This window comes from Brachycentrus maculatus, unplaced genomic scaffold (assembly GCF_059751285.1).
Source record: "Brachycentrus maculatus isolate JH-2025_06_01 unplaced genomic scaffold, ASM5975128v1 h1tg000175l, whole genome shotgun sequence".
NCBI classification, from domain to species: domain Eukaryota; kingdom Metazoa; phylum Arthropoda; class Insecta; order Trichoptera; family Brachycentridae; genus Brachycentrus; species Brachycentrus maculatus.
In genome coordinates, this window is record NW_028280927.1 from 1,355,230 (window position 1) to 1,372,528 (window position 17,299).

At 36.6% G+C, this 17,299-nt stretch overlaps 1 protein-coding gene across 2 annotated transcripts; it reads left to right on the forward strand.

Moving 5' to 3' along the window:
• The first annotated feature begins 1,165 nt into the window (after nt 1-1,165).
• On the forward strand, nt 1,166-16,336 carry LOC148308159 (mucin-6-like). 2 transcript variants are annotated; one of them, XM_088262196.1, is made up of 6 exons: nt 1,166-1,333; nt 2,418-2,609; nt 5,281-5,454; nt 7,048-7,215; nt 9,349-9,516; nt 16,080-16,336. In XM_088262196.1, exons 1-6 carry the CDS (start codon nt 1,180-1,182, stop codon nt 16,265-16,267), a joined length of 1,044 nt encoding a protein of 347 aa, XP_088118322.1. In that variant the 5' UTR covers nt 1,166-1,179; the 3' UTR covers nt 16,268-16,336. The 2 variants fall into 2 exon arrangements, with proteins under 2 accessions (XP_088118322.1, XP_088118323.1); XM_088262197.1 differs by lacking the exon at nt 7,048-7,215 and having other exon boundaries at nt 1,176-1,333.
• Nucleotides 16,337-17,299: the final 963 nt, after the last annotated feature.

The following is a 17,299-nucleotide window of genomic DNA, read 5'->3' on the forward strand; positions in this document are numbered from 1 at the left end:
AGAAGATAACACAATATTTTTTACATCGTATACCTGAAAAATAAATCCAGTGCGGAAGCAAATGTGGGCGCTTATTTCTAGCGATATTATAATCTTCCATTGTAGTATTTTTTTAATCTCTGTAAAAGAATATATGTGGAAGACCTCATAAAAAGTTACATTTCCAAAATGTACAAAAAAATCATTTAAATGCAAATCTGTTCTGTTTACTTACTTACTTATAACCCTTATCCGCACCTGATGGTGCATAGGGCACTGCATCGAATTGACGCAGTGTTATCTTGATCATTACTTACATGAAGGCAAGGTGATTACTCTTGCGCTTCAGGAACCAGTCCAGGGTAATATTAAATAAATATTACAGTGTTAAATCACTAATATTTTTATTTTCACCCCCCCCTGGGAATCGAACCCGGGACCTCCATCCAGCACGGTAGCTAAACACGCTGACCGTTACACCACGGAGGCGGACAAAAGGCTGTTCTGTTTACTGTACTCTATCGAAATCTGAATTAAATTTTCGACAAAACGTGACTAATCCAGTGTTAAACCAATACGAAATCATTAAATCGCACCAAGCTAGAATTCCTGATTACTTAAAATCATTTATAATGGAAATGTTACTTTTTTTTAATTACCTAACGTCCAAGTGACTCTGAAATCTAGCTACAGCTTATGCAACACCGTTTATCATGTCCCTACTCAGGCTTCAACTTTATAAGTTTCATAGCCTATGCCTACTCGTGAGTGGATTTACTCTTTATGTTTAAAGTTACTATAATTTCATGTAATTCATGAGTGAAAATTCTAGGCAAAAACACTCGCAAATGTTACGTTTTGGTGAGGACCTCCACATATACTAACATACCCAACAGTTGGTTAATGTTTATAAAGTTGTATTTAAATATTTATAGAAAGCAATATATTATGCTTATTATTTTTGACATCTCATCAAAGATGAAGAAGAATATGGCTATGATCACTTAAACAAGCCTATGACGGTCGTCAGCCCCGTAAATGCCCAGACTTCCATATTCTTCTTCATCTTTGATGAGATGTCAAAAATAATATGAAAATAACTCCTGTAATTGGAGATAATCCAGATTTTGTGAACAAGTATTTGGACACACTCAAAATGTTATTATGCTTATAATTTAAGGTTGCACGGAAGCCAATACTATGATGGTACCGTGTCCAGCCCCTTGTGAACCATCTTGTCACCTAACCCCGCTACCAGACTGCACAGAAAATTGTGATGCTAAAGCCAATACTTGCATTTGCAAACCCGAATATGTCAGAGAGAATGGCGCATGTATCCCCAGGACTGAATGTGGTAAGATCCAATCCATGTACAGTAAATCCTCTACTTACGCAATTTCGACTTCGTACTTTTAAATTTAAAAATGTAAGAGACTTGAAAAACATTTAGTTTCCATGTTTTCATTTTTAAAAAGATTTTTTTTAAAGAATTAACCCACAAAGCCTTTAATGTTTAAAGGCTTGTCTGAAGGTAGGATACTTAATTAAAACACTATGTAAAAAACAGTGCCAATGCAAACTACGACAATTACCAAAAATAGAGGAATATAAACAATAAACCAGTAGTGTGAACATAAATGTAACTATGTATTTTTTGGATACATAAATAATTATGTACGTATCTAATTAATAACTTCTAAAAATATATTTTTATTTAATATATGCTTGTAGATCTATTCTGTTTTCACATATCGCTCACTCCTTTCAACAACGTCATATATTAGATATATGACGTTGTTGAAAGGAGAAATCGTCAATTTCCAGTTGTGCATGTTTTCGGAATGCCCAGAAAATGCACTATACCCAGCAAAAGCGACACATTTTTAACATAATATTTACCCGCTACAGGGCAGAAAGTGTTGTTTTTGTATTTTGATGTAAAGGTATTGTTTAATTATTTTTTTAAATGTACTAAATATTTTTCAAATGGTGTAAAAACATTCAGGTTTTACTTTAAAAGATCTGTTGCACAGTAAAAAGTTCAATAAGTGGCTAGTAATTTATTTTTAATACATTTTATAATATTTTTAAACTTTAAAAACGATCGCCTGAAAAACCTTTTTTTTATAAATGACGTTGTTGAAAGGAGTGAGCGATATGTACCATATCCTTTGAAACTAGCGTATATTATTACGTACCATACTTATATCTAAAAAAATCGCAACTATTTATTTTTCGACTTACACGATTTTTCGACTTATACGAATTAATCACGTAAGTAGAGGACTTTCTGTTCTTACATACTTATATTTATTACTGGCAATTGTACTCACTGAATCAACAAATAGGTTGATGTAAATACGTAAATGCTTTTATAGTTTCTTCTCTAAATGCTATTCTATGTGATCTATGCTACCATTCAATGTTGCCATTAATAGATTACAGTTGTCCTGGTCCTAACGAGGTGTACAGTTCTTGTAAGAACCCCTGCCCCGATTCTTGTGACTCCATTATGAGTACCGGTCCTCCCATCGCCTGCCTCCCCTTCTTCCCGTGCCCAGGTGGCTGCGACTGCATCTCTGGTTACGTAAGGAACCAGAACAACGAGTGCACCAAAAGAGAGAACTGCCGTAAGTTAGATAAATATCTCATCAAAGACATTAAAAGAACCGGTCATTCAAAAGATCTGCATCAGTGGATCCGTTTATTAAGAACAGATCACCGAACATTCCATCGGTTATACATTAATTCATATCCTCACAAACGGAATTAATAAAACAAAGGATCTGATGTTCAAGATTTTTTTCAGCAATGAGATTACAATAATATTTATTATAAAATATAGAAAAATTGTCTAATCTTTTTTACAGCTTGATTTACAAGGTAGGTACCTAAATTATGTGTTTCTTAGTATGGTAATGCTAGAAGTACATATATTTACCTTTTACTGCCGATTATATTGTGTAGTGTGTGGACTGGACTATTTTTTTTAAACACACTAGTATATATTAAATTTATTGAGTTAAAAAACCAAAAATAATATAATTATAATTTTCACATTGTATTATATACGTATTTATGCGCCCAATGCTAGTTTTTGAACTACAGCAAGCTCCAAAGTTTTCTTTGTACAAAATTTAATTTTGGCAACATTATTTTATTATTATGGCATCCCAAATAAATTTATGCAATATTTATTCATATGGCAACATCTTTTCTGCCACTGCTGTTGGCGCCATTCCTGAGTTTTTTTATTATTTCAATTTTATTTTATGACAGTTTAATTATTTGTTTCGGCGGCCTTATAATGTATTTAGTTATTTGTTTTGGGGATCTAAATCAGTAAAACTGACCAAAAGAAATTGTATTTAAAAAGATACATGATAAAAACTACATAGCCCAATAAAAATAATGGCTTTAAACATTATTTTATCAGCGTTCATAATAAGTTTCTAGTGACAATTTGATTACAAATATCACATAAGCAATTGCAGGAGCGGACCTCAAGCGGCGTTTCTTGGGCCTATAAGTGTAAGTGTTTTATTAAGTATGAATTCATGAAAATTCGTAGAGCTTAACTGACTGTTGAACAACGTCTTTTAACTATCTTGTTTGTAAATGAAACGCACTTGAAACTGGGAACCGCAGTCAGTGTTTCTAACGGACTTAAAGACAGGATGCATTGAGACAGTAACTGACTTCAAACTTAAGGCAAATCAGTGCTGATTCGGTACTGCTATCGTATAAATTGTTTTCACGTCAGTACAGCACTGTCGCGTCAGTGCTGTCTTCAATATTCTCGACTGTGTAAACAGTGTAAGTCATTTTTACTTATTACTTACAAAGTAAATGCTTAAAAGCATATTAATAATATTGAGAATAGTTTAAGTCAATTCTCAGCGCCAGTAATGACGTCAGGAACTTGACTCAATGTAAATCCAGCTTGAAATTCAGTCGTACGTAAAGGACACATATATTTTTATTTTTTTTATTTTTTACAAAAAGACCTCAATTTCATACTATTTCTGTGAGCCTAAGCGGCTCATTATTTAAAATAGGTATCAAATTGTGGTAGAGTGGGTTCAAAACCAGAAAGTCTGACTCAAGAGTCAAGGACACTAACCGTGGAACCACAACCCGACACAACTTGACGCACTTTTCTGAGAGAGATATCATTTGCATGGTATTATTGACAAAATCAATTCTGCATGTTTTTTTAACATATTGTTTGTGGCGTGCACATATTTGTGCGTTTCAGAAACCTTATGTTACGGCAGGGTATGCATTTTTGAGGATTTCAGTCACCTTCAACATCATATACAAAAAACACGTCTTAAGGTGGAGACTGACTGGAGCATTTCGTCGTAACGTAACATGTTACGATGCGAGCATCAGGCAGTCAGTACAGCGAGCCGAGCTCTCCATCCATAGTTTCGGATGCTCTCCGCGAGCAATGTTACTACGTTATGTTAGGACGAAATGCTCCAGTCAGTCTCCACCTTTAAACAAATAATTTCTTGTCACGTTTGCTTTGCTGTCTAGCAGACAATGCAAAAATATTATTGATTCTTTTCTTTCACCATTCTTTCGATGCGATCTAATATCGCCCATGTCAAAACATATTTCTAAAACCAACTTTCGTAACTAATGTGTTTATTTTGTTTACTTTATTTAACTCCGTATTGTAATGGTCAGCACGCTCGGCTACCGTTCTGGAGGTCTCGGGTTCGATTTCCAAGGGGGTAAAATAAATATAAGTGTTTTTTTCACTGTAATATTTATTCAATATTATTACCCTGGACTGGTACCTGAAGCGGAGGGCTGATCACCTTTTCTTCATGTGTAAACGATCAAGATAACACTGCGTTTATATGACGCAGTGCCCTATGCATCATTGGGGTGCGGATAAGGGTTTTATTATAATTTTTAGTTTATTATATTTAACTCACATACACTTAAATTATTACACTCAGTTACAGACATAGGTCAAGTCATGAACAATTTAGAAAATTAAGAAATACATAAAAAAAAATTCTGATAAAACGATAATTAATAATATGCTTTTTCACCATTATTGTCTATGTTTCCTTTTACAAAAATCCCATTTCTTAACCCTCCCTCTATTTATTACTCTACCAACGTCTATATATGACTAAATATGTTTTCCTCATTAGTTTAACTTTTAACCTGTAGATAAAAACATCTGTAGTTTTCGAAACTAGTCGTGTGTAATTGAATAAAACTCATTAAGTGGTATTTTAAAAATATTGACTTTTTTTTTAATAATTACCATATTTTCAGCTTGTACGGATCCTAACGCTGTTTTCACGATAGCGCCTCCGGGATGCCCTCCCACTTGTGAGTTCCCGACTGGACAGACACCGTGCAATGTAGAGGGATTAGCTATAGGTTGCATTTGTAAGGACGGATTCCTCTTGGATGCCAGTAAGACATGCATTCCCAAGGATCAGTGCCGTAAGTATTTTAAATTAGTTTTATAAATTAGTAACTGTTTTCACTTGGTCCGCCTCCGTGGTGTAATGGTTAGCGTGTTTAGCTACCGTGCTGGCATGGGCGTGCCTTTCATATAGGCAGAAAAGCAGTGCCTATCCTAACTTACCCACATGACAAAAAACGCAATCAGCACATACCCTACATCACTAAGTACTACCTAGCTTACTTTACTACCTACCTCTACTGCTTACCCAAGTAAGTAGTGCCTAACTTACCTTACTACCCACCTCAACTGCCTACCCTAAGTAATTCTCTGTGCGTGCTTGAGGTCCCGGGTTCAATTCCCAGGGGGGGGTGAAAATAAAAATGTATTTATTTAAACTTCATGCACAAAAAATAAATAAGTACATTGGCGGGCGTATTGCTAAAAAGCAATATCTTCCAACCAACCACTCAATAATTAGTGATTTTACACTCCAATATATATTTAATACTACCCTGGGCTGGTGAAGCGGAGGAGTGATCACCTTGCCTTCATGTAAGTAACGATCAAGAAAACACTTTGTCAATATGACGCAGTGCCCTATGCATCATAGGGTGCGGATAAAGGTTAGAGGAAGAAAAAGAAAACTAACTAACAATTACGCCGCTTTCCCGCAGGGGTAGGTAGAGAGAATAGAATGCCATACCACCCTGTCTTTGCAAACATTCTTCACCTCTTCCACATTCTTGCATCTCTTCATACATAACTGCCGATTATTTTGACCCCTGACCTGGCGGCTTTCAAGTATTTGACATACCTGATTTTGCCTTCTCGGTCTTACTCTGCTCCTTTTTCCAACTGCATTCGCTTTATTAATTTGTTTTACGATTCTTTCCTCACTCATTCGTTCCACATGTCCAAACAATCTCAACACACCTTTCTTAATTTTATCGATAATGCTTATCTCAGTTTTGCATTTTTTCCTTATTTCGCCATTCGAGCATCTATCATACATCATTTTGCCGCACATTCATCTAAGTGATGTAACAAATCATCTGAATAGTGCATGTAATGCACCCTTCAGATGATTTGTTGTAAAATAGTGCTTTGCCAAATATTATTATTATTAAACTGAAAATGTGATAAAAAAAATGTAAATATTTTTATATTATTTTTTGACATCTCATCAAAGATGAAGAAGAATATGGAAGTCTGGGCATTTACGGGGCTGACGACCGTCATCGGCTGATTTAAGTGATCACTTTACACACGTGTAACATTCACCAATTCTACCCATTATTGACAACCACACTACTCAAATTCTTGGAAGTTCTTTATACATGAACCAATTTAGAAACCTTGTTCGTGAATCACTAGAACTTCACTAGAGACATCTATTGGTGAGATGTAAAGAAGCTTTTTACTAAGCAGAAACTCTTATATTAGTATGTGAGGTCCGAATCCTGGATTATAATCACACACATAAGAAACGCCAGAAAATACCATTTTCATTTTTATTATTTAAGCTTATAATTAGACCAGATAATTTATTTACAACATTTTGAGTGTGTCCAAATACTAGTATTAAAAATAGTATTTGGACACACTCAAAATGTTGTAAATATTTTTAGCTGTAAAATGCAACAAACCTAATGAAGAGTTCCAAGTGTGTGGGTCCGTGTGTCGGGGCACTTGTGAGGACAGAAAACCTCGGTGTAAGGACATGTGCCGACCAGGTTGCTACTGTAAGAAGGGCTACGTACTCCATGCGGGGAAATGCATCTCTGTCGATAAATGTCGTAAGTGTGATTGCTTACTTGCCAAATCTATATCTTTCTCTGAACAAAACAGATTACAATTCTGGTGTACTGCATGGTTCACTTTTAAATTGATCCTATTATTTATTTTTTTTTTTTTTGACATCTCATCAAAGATGAAGAAGAATATGGAAGTCTGGGCATTTACGCCGATGACGGTCGTCAGCCCCGTAAATGCCCAGACTTCCATATTCTTCTTCATCTTTGATGAGATGTCAAAAAAAAAAAAAAAAAATGAAAATAACTCCTGTAATTGGAGATAATCCAGATTTTGTGAACAAGTATTTGGACACACTCAAAATGTTGTAAATTGGTCCTATTTATCAATTTTAATAAACCTATTAAAAAATATTGTCCCCCTCAGTACGCTCGGCTACCATACTTGAGGTCCCAGGTTCGATTCCCAGGGAGGGGGGTCAGATAAATATAAGTGATTTTTTCACTCTAATATTTATTTAATATTACCCAGGACTGGTACCTGAAGCGGAGGGCTGATCACCTTTCCTTCATGTGTTAATGATCAAAATAACACCGCATTTATATGATGCAGTGCCCTATGCACTATCGGGTTTGAAGAAGAATGTATGCTAACTAACTAACAATATCATACACAATATTTTTAGTTAGTCTAAGTCTTTGTTTACAAATCTGGGTTTGTCCACTTATACCACCTTGATCAAAGAGTTCCTGGAATATTTTCAGAAAATAAAAAATACAAGATTATTCATCAAAATCGATATTGTCCCCTTCAAAGTACTCCCCATCGACTTACTTATGCCAGCGCTTGATCAATCCTCGAAACATTTTTTATAATCGGTTTTCGGCATGACCATCAGAGCCATCTTCGATTTTTCCATGATGTCATCTCGGATGCTGTAACGCGTTCCGGGAGCGGTTTCTCGAGTCGACTGAATAGGAAAAAGTCGCAGGGAGCCAAGTTATTTTTTTGTTGCCAGTATTTGTTCCGATTTTAGCCATATAGTCACTGATAACGATGGCATTGTGTGACGGTGCGTTATCGCGGTGCATGATCCACGAGCTGTTTGCCCACAAATCTGGTATTTTTGGCAAATTGCTTCACCCAAACGTCTTGAGCAAATCCAAAGCCGATGCCTAACTCCTCTGCTATCTTTCTAATTGTCAATTTGCCGCTTACGGTCATCCATTCTTTTATTTTGTTAATGTTTTCGTCGTTTTTTGATGTCGAAGGCTTGCCATTGCGTCCATCATTATTGACGGACTCATGGCCACTTCTGAAACGTTCGTTTTCTTCAGAATATCGTTGTCGAAACACTGTTCTAGCATTTTCAATGTCGTCGCACCACTAAAACCGCAAAATTTTAATACAAATTGCTAAAAATCTAAAACACGCACAATCGCAGATGTATTCAATATGGTGTCACTTTTACAAATGTCAAGCTATAATATTAATGACAGATGTGGCAACCTAAGAAAAAAAGAAAACTCAAATCGGGTGACTGAGAACGCCACACGGTGGTGATTCTGGGAATTTTTTGATCAAGGTAATATGTCTTCTTCTTCTTCTTATTGTAGGCCTTGCGGCCTGTTTTTAATAAGGATTAGCCTCCTGCCATGTCGATTCCTAGCTATCGACCCATCTCTTTGGTGGTCTGCCCGGGAATCGTCACCATGGGGTTGGCCGTACAGTGCGATGTGGGGGAGTCTGGATGGTTCCATTCTCATCACATGCGCATACCATTGTCTCCTTCGTTGCCTTCCTCATCAAACGACATCTTCGAACTCGCATATTTCCCTGATCCTGGCATTTCATTCTATCTCGAAGACTCTTGCCTGATATGCTTCTTAGAGTCTTCATTTCTGACACTCCAAGCGCGTTTTTTTAGTAGTATGTAGTATGTTTATAGCTCAAATATAGTAAGCTAAATATATATATGTACCCTTTACGAATTTTGCAACAGATGACGCCACAATCAGCCATACTTCCTAATTAATTGAATCGATACCAGCATGTGAAAGGGATTATACAATATTTCAGTTTCACAATATTTGGAGTGTGTCTAAAGCTTTGTTCACAAATCTATAAAATTATCACATTGTGCAAGTTTTGGTCTGACATTTTTCTTTTATTTACAGCTATGAAATGTAAAAAAGAGAATGAAGAATTCAATCAGTGCGGGTCTTGGTGTCCTGCCACGTGTGAAAACAGGTCCCCCGGATGTAACAAGATGTGCAAGTCTGGTTGCTTCTGCAAAAAGGGATTCCTTCTCCACGAAGGAAAGTGCATCAGTCCCAACAAGTGCCGTAAGATATACACCAGTTCATAAGCTTCCTTTTATTCTTATTATTGTAACTTATATCTTAACAGTCCCCTTTTTAAAATTATTATAAGGTCAAGAGATCTTGCATTCCTTATAATAATAATTATAATAATTCTTTACTCCAGCTTGACTAAGTGGTGGGTGCAATACTTAGTCAGCCATATATGTTTTACAGCATTTTTTTTTAAATGAAATAAATATAATAAACAAATAAAATTAAAAATAATGAAAAGAAACGGCGAAAGGAAAATTTCGAGAGATTTGTGCTCCACAAGCCGCTTTATGATCAGGTTGGAGCTCTTCATCAGCCTCTCCCGGAATAGGCCATCCCAATGTGGTAGGCATGCTGTGGCAAACATGCGCTGTAATATGTGTCGGGGTAACTTCATTAAAGCTCTGTAACCGTTATTATTGCATATTTTCATGTTCTTTAAGTTTTGTTGTGTAACCTTACACCACAGCTTGCTGCCGTACTGCTGCGTACACAAAACTTGATTAAGTCTATTTTTTACCTGCGCGGAGCAGTGGGCAAAGCGGCGTGTCAGCATATTGGACCGCACGCAATGAGCACGATTCCTCATCATCCACACAATTCTCCTATAGGATATGTCCTAAATACTTGAAGCTCTTTACCCGCTTAACTTCTTGTCCATTTTGAAATATGGGCGGTACCTTCAATGAGTAATTTTTGGATTTAAACACCACAAGCTCATATTTTTAGGCATTGTACTCTAGGCCGTTTTCTATGGCATAACATTCACAAACGGCAATTAGTTTACGTAGGCCAGCTATTGATGGTGCCATCAGGACCATATCGTCGGCGTATGAGATGGTATTCACTCTCCCCCCTCCTATGGAGCATCCCGCATTCTCTTGATTTAACCTATCATGTAATGCATCCACGTAAAGGTTAAATAGGTTAGGGGATTTAATTCCTTGTTTCAATCCTCGCTGAGCTTTAAACGGAGTTGAGGTTTCAGTCCCCCATTTTACTCTATATATGAGATTTTCGTTCCAATTTTTTAAAATACATTTAGTCGTGGGACATTCAATTGACTTTTGTATTTTTTCTTCCAAAGTGTGATGTACTACTGTATCATATGCTTTTCTGAGGTCCAGAAAACAGGCATATACTGGCGTATTTTGGCGCACATATATATTTATATTATTTTTAACAGCGAAGATACCTGTGTCCGTTCCCGATCCTCTTTTAAAACCAAATTGGGTGTCGGTCGTTTTTAGGTTTTCCACAGCTTTCTCAATCATAATGTTTTCTATGGTTTTTGCCGTTTTTGCATGGTGGAAATTGCTATTGGCCTGTAATTTTCTTTTTCTGTTAAATTTCCCATAGGGTTTTTTACAATAGGTATAATTATTGACGTACACAGAGACTCGGGTAGGAACGAGTGCCGGAACATTGCTGTGAAAGCTAGCGTCCACAGTACATGTATTCTCGCGCTAGCATCTAAGGTACTCAGCACAAATCTCGTCTCCTCTGGCGGCTTTATTCCTTCACTTGCATAATGCAAGGACTCAGTGCATGCATATTGTTATCATTATTATTGTAAATATTACAATTTTCAGCACTTCCTGTTTTCTCATACATTGAACTAAAGTGGGCTTTCCATAGTTTGTTATATTATCAGTTTGTTATATTATCATCACTCATTATATTATCAATTTCTGTGGGTCTTGTCTTTGGACGATCTCATTTTATTTGTTTGTTTCCAAAACATTTTGAAATCAGCAGTTAGCATATTCTTTGCCAATATATCAGCTTGTATCTGTTTTCTATTATTCTCCACCGTACGTAGATTTGTTTTGAAAATACTTCGCGTTTCCGCTCTCTTCTGGGCAACTGGTCCTGTAGATGGTTTTCCCTCTACATATAAGCTACGCTTTGAAGGCATTTATATGGCTTTGTTTTACTTGCTCATTCCATCCTGAAATGTTTCCTGTCTTTTGTTTTCCGCTTTTGGGCCCCCCTGCATTCACTTTAAATGCGAGTTATGTGGCATTTCGCATAGCTTTTAACTCTTTTTTCGAACTTTCGTAAAATTCTTTAATAATGAATTTATGATGTGGATTTATACACTGTTTACATGTTAAAGCATCATAAGGAATTTTTATTTTCTTCAAGAGCGACTCTGTCTTATCGTGGTATTTCTTCAGTTGTATTTGAATGTATTTGTTCCAATGAATTTTTTCGTCATTTACTTGAGTATTGCTTTTGGATGTATATTTACATTTCATTTCCACTTGTATATGTAGTGGAAAATGGTCGGACATCTGTTGGCTGTCGTCAATATAGATATGTGTGATCCGCTGTTCGAGCGTACTGGATATTATGCAATGATCCAACCAAGAGGTAGTATTATGAGCCTCACTGAAGAACGTAAAGGAGCTGATGTCGAGTTTTTCATGTCATAAATACTATACTCGTTTTCCTTGGAAAAGGCATCTAATTCCTCCATAAACTTACTGTGTATGGGCGCATTGAAATCTCCCATAAAAATTAACTCATTCACTTGAGTTTCATCTACGATGGCTGTAACTTGGCTCAAGATGTCCATAAAAACAGGCGTGTAGACGTTTACTAAAAGATTGACTCCATGGCTATGTTGTATGGTTATTGCCGCCATCCGATCGTCACCACATTCGATAATATTTACATTAGCAATTTGTTTCCTTACCAGTATAGCTACGCCTCCATGTGGTCTTCCCTGAATTATTTCCTCGGATGAGTTCATTGCTGATGTTCCAGTGGCCAAAAACTCCTTGTGGATACTATTCAGGAAGTTAAGATCGTCCTTCATCAACCAGGTTTCTGTAGGAGAAAAATTTCATTATCGTTGCAAATTTTACATTGTTAATCAACATTGTTCAATTTCTGCTACTTCACATTTTAGAGATTGGATCGATTCCGAATTCTTTGGCGTTTCAATGTTCAACTTATGGATTTCGTTCTTTAGATATGTCAACTCTCTCAGTAGAGAACTAACATCAATATAGTCAAACGTGATGGGAGGCAATCTATTGATGTTTAGCACAGCAAATTTTAGCAGAGTATCTGGGTCTGTCTCTCTCAAAATTTTAATATTATCGTTAATATTACGTTTCTTTTTACCTTCGCCCACTCTTCTGGTTTGTGCAGCAGGCACGTAGGTTATTAAGATTGCCTTTGCGGCATCTATTTCGTCTTCCTTGAAGAATTCACATAGTTGGCCCAAACTGACTTCGTCCATAACATCCATCTTTTGCTGGATAAAGGCTAGAACCTCATTCACCACAATTCCACAAGAACATCGCGACGTCTGGTTGTTCATTTTAGTGGAATTGTTTTTGTTACTCGTAAAAATCACTTTTATGTATTGATTTTGCGGGACGGTAAAATAATACGTGCTGTGAACGCCATCTATAAATATATGTATCATATGTCACTGTCATATTAGGTCTTTTATGACCTCTCTCTGTATCATAGACCTCTCTCTGTACCATATTAGGTCTATCATGACCTCTCTCTGAACATAGACCTCTCTCTGTACCATATTAGGTCTATTATGACCTCTCTCTGAACATAGACCTCTCTCTGTACCATATTAGGTCTATTATGACCTCTCTCTGAACATAGACCTCTCTCTGTACCATATTAGGTCTATTATGACCTCTCTCTGCATCATAGCTCACTCTCAAGACCTACGTGAGTCATGTAGCTCACAACCTGTCTTGGTCACAAGCTTCACCTTCTCGGAGTGTAGAAGTGGTCCTCCAAGGATACGCCATGGATTGGTGTTTTGTTATCCTCCATACAAAATCTGCGAACTGAAGAGTCATGTAGTCCGATTTTTGACATGTGTTCCCTCAGTCTGCTGTGTCCTGTCAAGGTCCTGGTTTGGATTCTTATTTGTTTCTTGCTAAGCTTTAGAGCTTCTATGGTGCTTAAAAAATCTCCTGTACTTAAAAAATCAATACAAATGTAAAAATGAAAAAAATAGCATTTATAGATCTCTTCTTCTGTTCGTGTCATGTCAGGTCCCCCTATGTCGACTATCACTTAAGAGTATCACAGGAGATCTGTCTTCTGCCCACACCTCATCGACCCTCTATTTTGCCTTTTATGATTAGGTGCAATAGCTCGTACTTCTCTCCTCTCAGCACATGCCCTAGATTAGACACCTTCCGGACCTTGATATCAGTCAGCAACTATCTCTCTGCTCTTGTTTATAAATCTTCTTCTTCTTCATCTTTTTCTAGATCCTAAGGATCTGTTTGAGCCTCCGCTTGTGGCTCTTCGGATGTTGATTCTCAGCTGTCTTTCCACCTTTTTGGAGGTCTGCCTGGGGGTCTGCGTCCTTCAGGAATTCCTTGAAGGGCGATATGTGGAAGTTTGTCATCTGATATTCTGTTTACATGATCATTCCAGTATCGCCTTCGTTGTTGTCCCCACCTCATGATATCCTCCGTCTTACACATGCTCCGGATGTCGGTATTTCTTACTCGGTCTCGCAATGTGTTTCCGGTTATGGATTGGAGACTCTTCATCTCAGAGGTTCGAAGTCGAGATTTTTTTCTAGAAGTATCTGCTCTTGCCTCAATCCCATAAGTGGCTATTGGTCAAACACATGTTTTGTTTATTTTCATTTTACTTTCTATTCTCATGTGTTTGTTCCTCCACACCGAGTTTCTGAGGCATCCGGATATAACTGCAGCCTTATTAATTTGTTTCTGGGTCTCACCATAGAGGTCACCGTAGCTACTCCAAGATACTTGAATTTCATCACCTCTTCAACAATTCTGTTATTTACAACTAATTTGCATCTAACTGGACTCTTTGATATGGTAATGTTTTTAGTCTTGTCAATGGATATCATCATGTTGAACTTTTCCGATGTCAAGTGGAAGTTGAGAAACATTCTTTGGAGGTCGTCTTCGGATTCTTCTATAATGACGGCATCATCAGCGTAACAGACATTGCTGGTTCTTTTCCCGCCCAGTCGGTAGCTCTTCTATCAATTTATCCATAATCAAATTGAAAAGAAATGGGCTGAGGCTGTCTCCTTGTCTGATTCCGACTGGAGTGAGAACTGAACTTGTGAGTTCGCCATCTGATTTGATCCTTGCGTAGCTGTTTATAAATAATTGGCTAAATTTATTTTATTTAAAGTCAAATGTAATGTTTATTGATTGCTGAAAACATGAAAATCATTGACTTATGCAAAACATAAAAAAAATCATTGACTTATGTTCACAAACGAGCGAGGAAACCACCTCAGTTGGCTGCCCAAAAGCTACTGCTGACTGCAGCGCATGTTACATACACGCGTAGCGCATGCAAGTCTCGACTCTGCTCATCACTACATAGAAACACAACTCGTAAGAGTGAGATGTGAATAGCGTCGCATCGAGATGTGAAAGCATTTTTTTTAGGATGAATATACCTATGTCTTTCATTGACACATATTTGATTTTATCGAACAATTTTTTCCCAAATTGTCGCAAAATATCTCTATGATGTGCCGGATTTGTAAGTGGTAATTTTTTACCAAAAAAATATTCAATGTGTAAATATATTATAGAGGAATACCTAAAATCTGAACCTAGTATTAATTACATTTATCGGGATATTAAAGATATTACAAGTAATGTGTACTAGTTACACATCACAAGAAAGGAAGGATTACCTCTTTATAGGTGTTAAATCAATCACGCCAATTTTTTTTGCGATAAAAGACAAAAATTATTGCTAATGCTTTCAAAGTCCCTATCACTTTCAGCGGGGCATCTAAGTCAATACTAATTAATGTGTACATTTTACCACCATGTTCTTATAACCAGGGTAACAACAGCAGGAATGTTAGTAACCCTACTAGGGGACTCCAGCCCTATTAGCAAACCACCTTCACTTACAGGCTAACCCCCCCATGCTCTATACCCATCCCTAAGCCCAAAATCCTAAGGAGGAATACCAAGCAATTTAAGCTACTAAAGTGAATTTATGTAGAACTGTTTGTTTTAATGATTTTAAAGATATTGATGACTTTGTAAAAATACTCGGTTTTACTCAGTGAAGACCAAATGCCAACTATACAATGCCTGCATTGCTCCTGTTATCTTATACGGCTGTGAAACATGGTACCTTACAAGGGCCCAGAGCAGCAGTGTACTGAGCTTTGAGAATAGGTGGCTGCGGAGAATTTCAGGATTTGTGAGAAATGAAGAGATAAGACGTAGGACCCAGCAAATCTTTGTCACAACTGTCGTCAAGAAAAGGCGATTCAGTTGGCTTGGCCATGTACTCCGCATGTCTCCTGAGAGCCTTAATCAAGCTTGCCTCTTTTAAAAGACATCCAGCCTAGGACGACCACTGCTGACAATTGCGACAACACTGCTGATGCAGATCTGACTTGGGAGGATGCAAAGAGCTGGCAGCCGACAGAAAAGCCTGGAGACAGTTTGTGAACTCCACACGCTCCACTTAGGGAGTGGATAAGGTTTAATTATTAAAAATTAATTGTAAAAAATAAATGCAATTCAACATGATTACAGCCAAGCCTTTGTGCAAGCAGCCACACATGGAGTACCTCGAGTGCGGGTCATCATGTCCACCATCTTGCAGGGAGAAGAAACGTCGGTGTAATAAAATGTGCAAGGCAGGATGCTTCTGCAAGAAAGGTTATTTACTCGACAATAAAGGCAAATGTGTATTGCCTTCCAAATGCCCAAAAAACCTGTAATTATTAATATACACATGTAAATGCATTGTATTAGTTTATGTGTGTTACTAAATAAAAATACAATGATTTTATTGGTTTATTTGGCAGTCACTTAGTGGTAATATCTCTTTCCATTTTTAATTAAATTTCACTTGTTAAACAAAACTTTTTCTTAATTTTTCTTAAGAGTTCTCTACTCAGTTAATAGATAATAATCAGACATATAACAATAATACTAAAAAATTATTAATACAAAAAGTCATAAACTGCGACATTTTAAAACAATAAATATTCTTTAAAATATGACCAATAATCAAACCTAAACAATATTACAATGACTAAAGCCTGCCCCCTACTTTCCATATTCCCACTGATTAAAAAAAATCAGTTCCTACCCCCTCTTCATCCTTCGACGTCCCATAGACACAACTCTTAAATTTAGACTTAACTTTACATACTGTGTTAAAAAATTTAGCAGTGTGCATCAAAACACGTGTCACAATAGATTTATATAAAGGAAGGACGCTTATTTTCATAGAATCAGAGGTGACTGTTTTAAGGAGGGACGATGATTAAAATATGTAGGTATTTCACTCTAACACAATTTCATACCTATTTCTAATAATGAGCCGCTTAGGCTCACAGAAATAGTATGAAATTAAAGTATTTGTGTAAATAATAAGAAAACATATATCGCCCACTCCTTTCAAGAACGTCATAAATCAAAAATCGTCAATTTTCAGTTGTGCATGTTTTCGGAATGCCCAAAAAATGTTCTATATCCGAGCAAAAGAGGCATATTTTTAACTTAATATTTACCCGCTACAGGGCAGAAAGATGTGTTTTTTGTATTTTGAAGAAAAGGTATTGTTCAATAATTTTTTTAAATAAACTAAATATTTTTCAAATGGAGAAAAAACCTTCAGGTTTACCTAAAAAGATGTGTTGCACAGTAAAAAGTTCAATAAGTGGCTTGAAATTTATTTTTAATACATTGTGTTATATTTTTAAACTTTAAAAACGTTCTCCTGAAAAATCAAGTTTTTTGATTTA

What these genes read in the sequence shown, in the direction of transcription:
- LOC148308159 (XM_088262196.1), top strand. Translation starts at nt 1,180, where the DNA reads ATGATGGTACCGTGTCCAGCCCCTTGTGAACCATCTTGTCACCTAACC. An exon ending in CACCAAAAGAGAGAACTGCC is followed by an intron (nt 2,610 to 5,280) that starts GTAAGTTAGATA and finishes CCATATTTTCAG; the next exon opens with CTTGTACGGATCCTAACGCT. An exon ending in CATTCCCAAGGATCAGTGCC is followed by an intron (nt 5,455 to 7,047) that starts GTAAGTATTTTA and finishes AAATATTTTTAG; the next exon opens with CTGTAAAATGCAACAAACCT.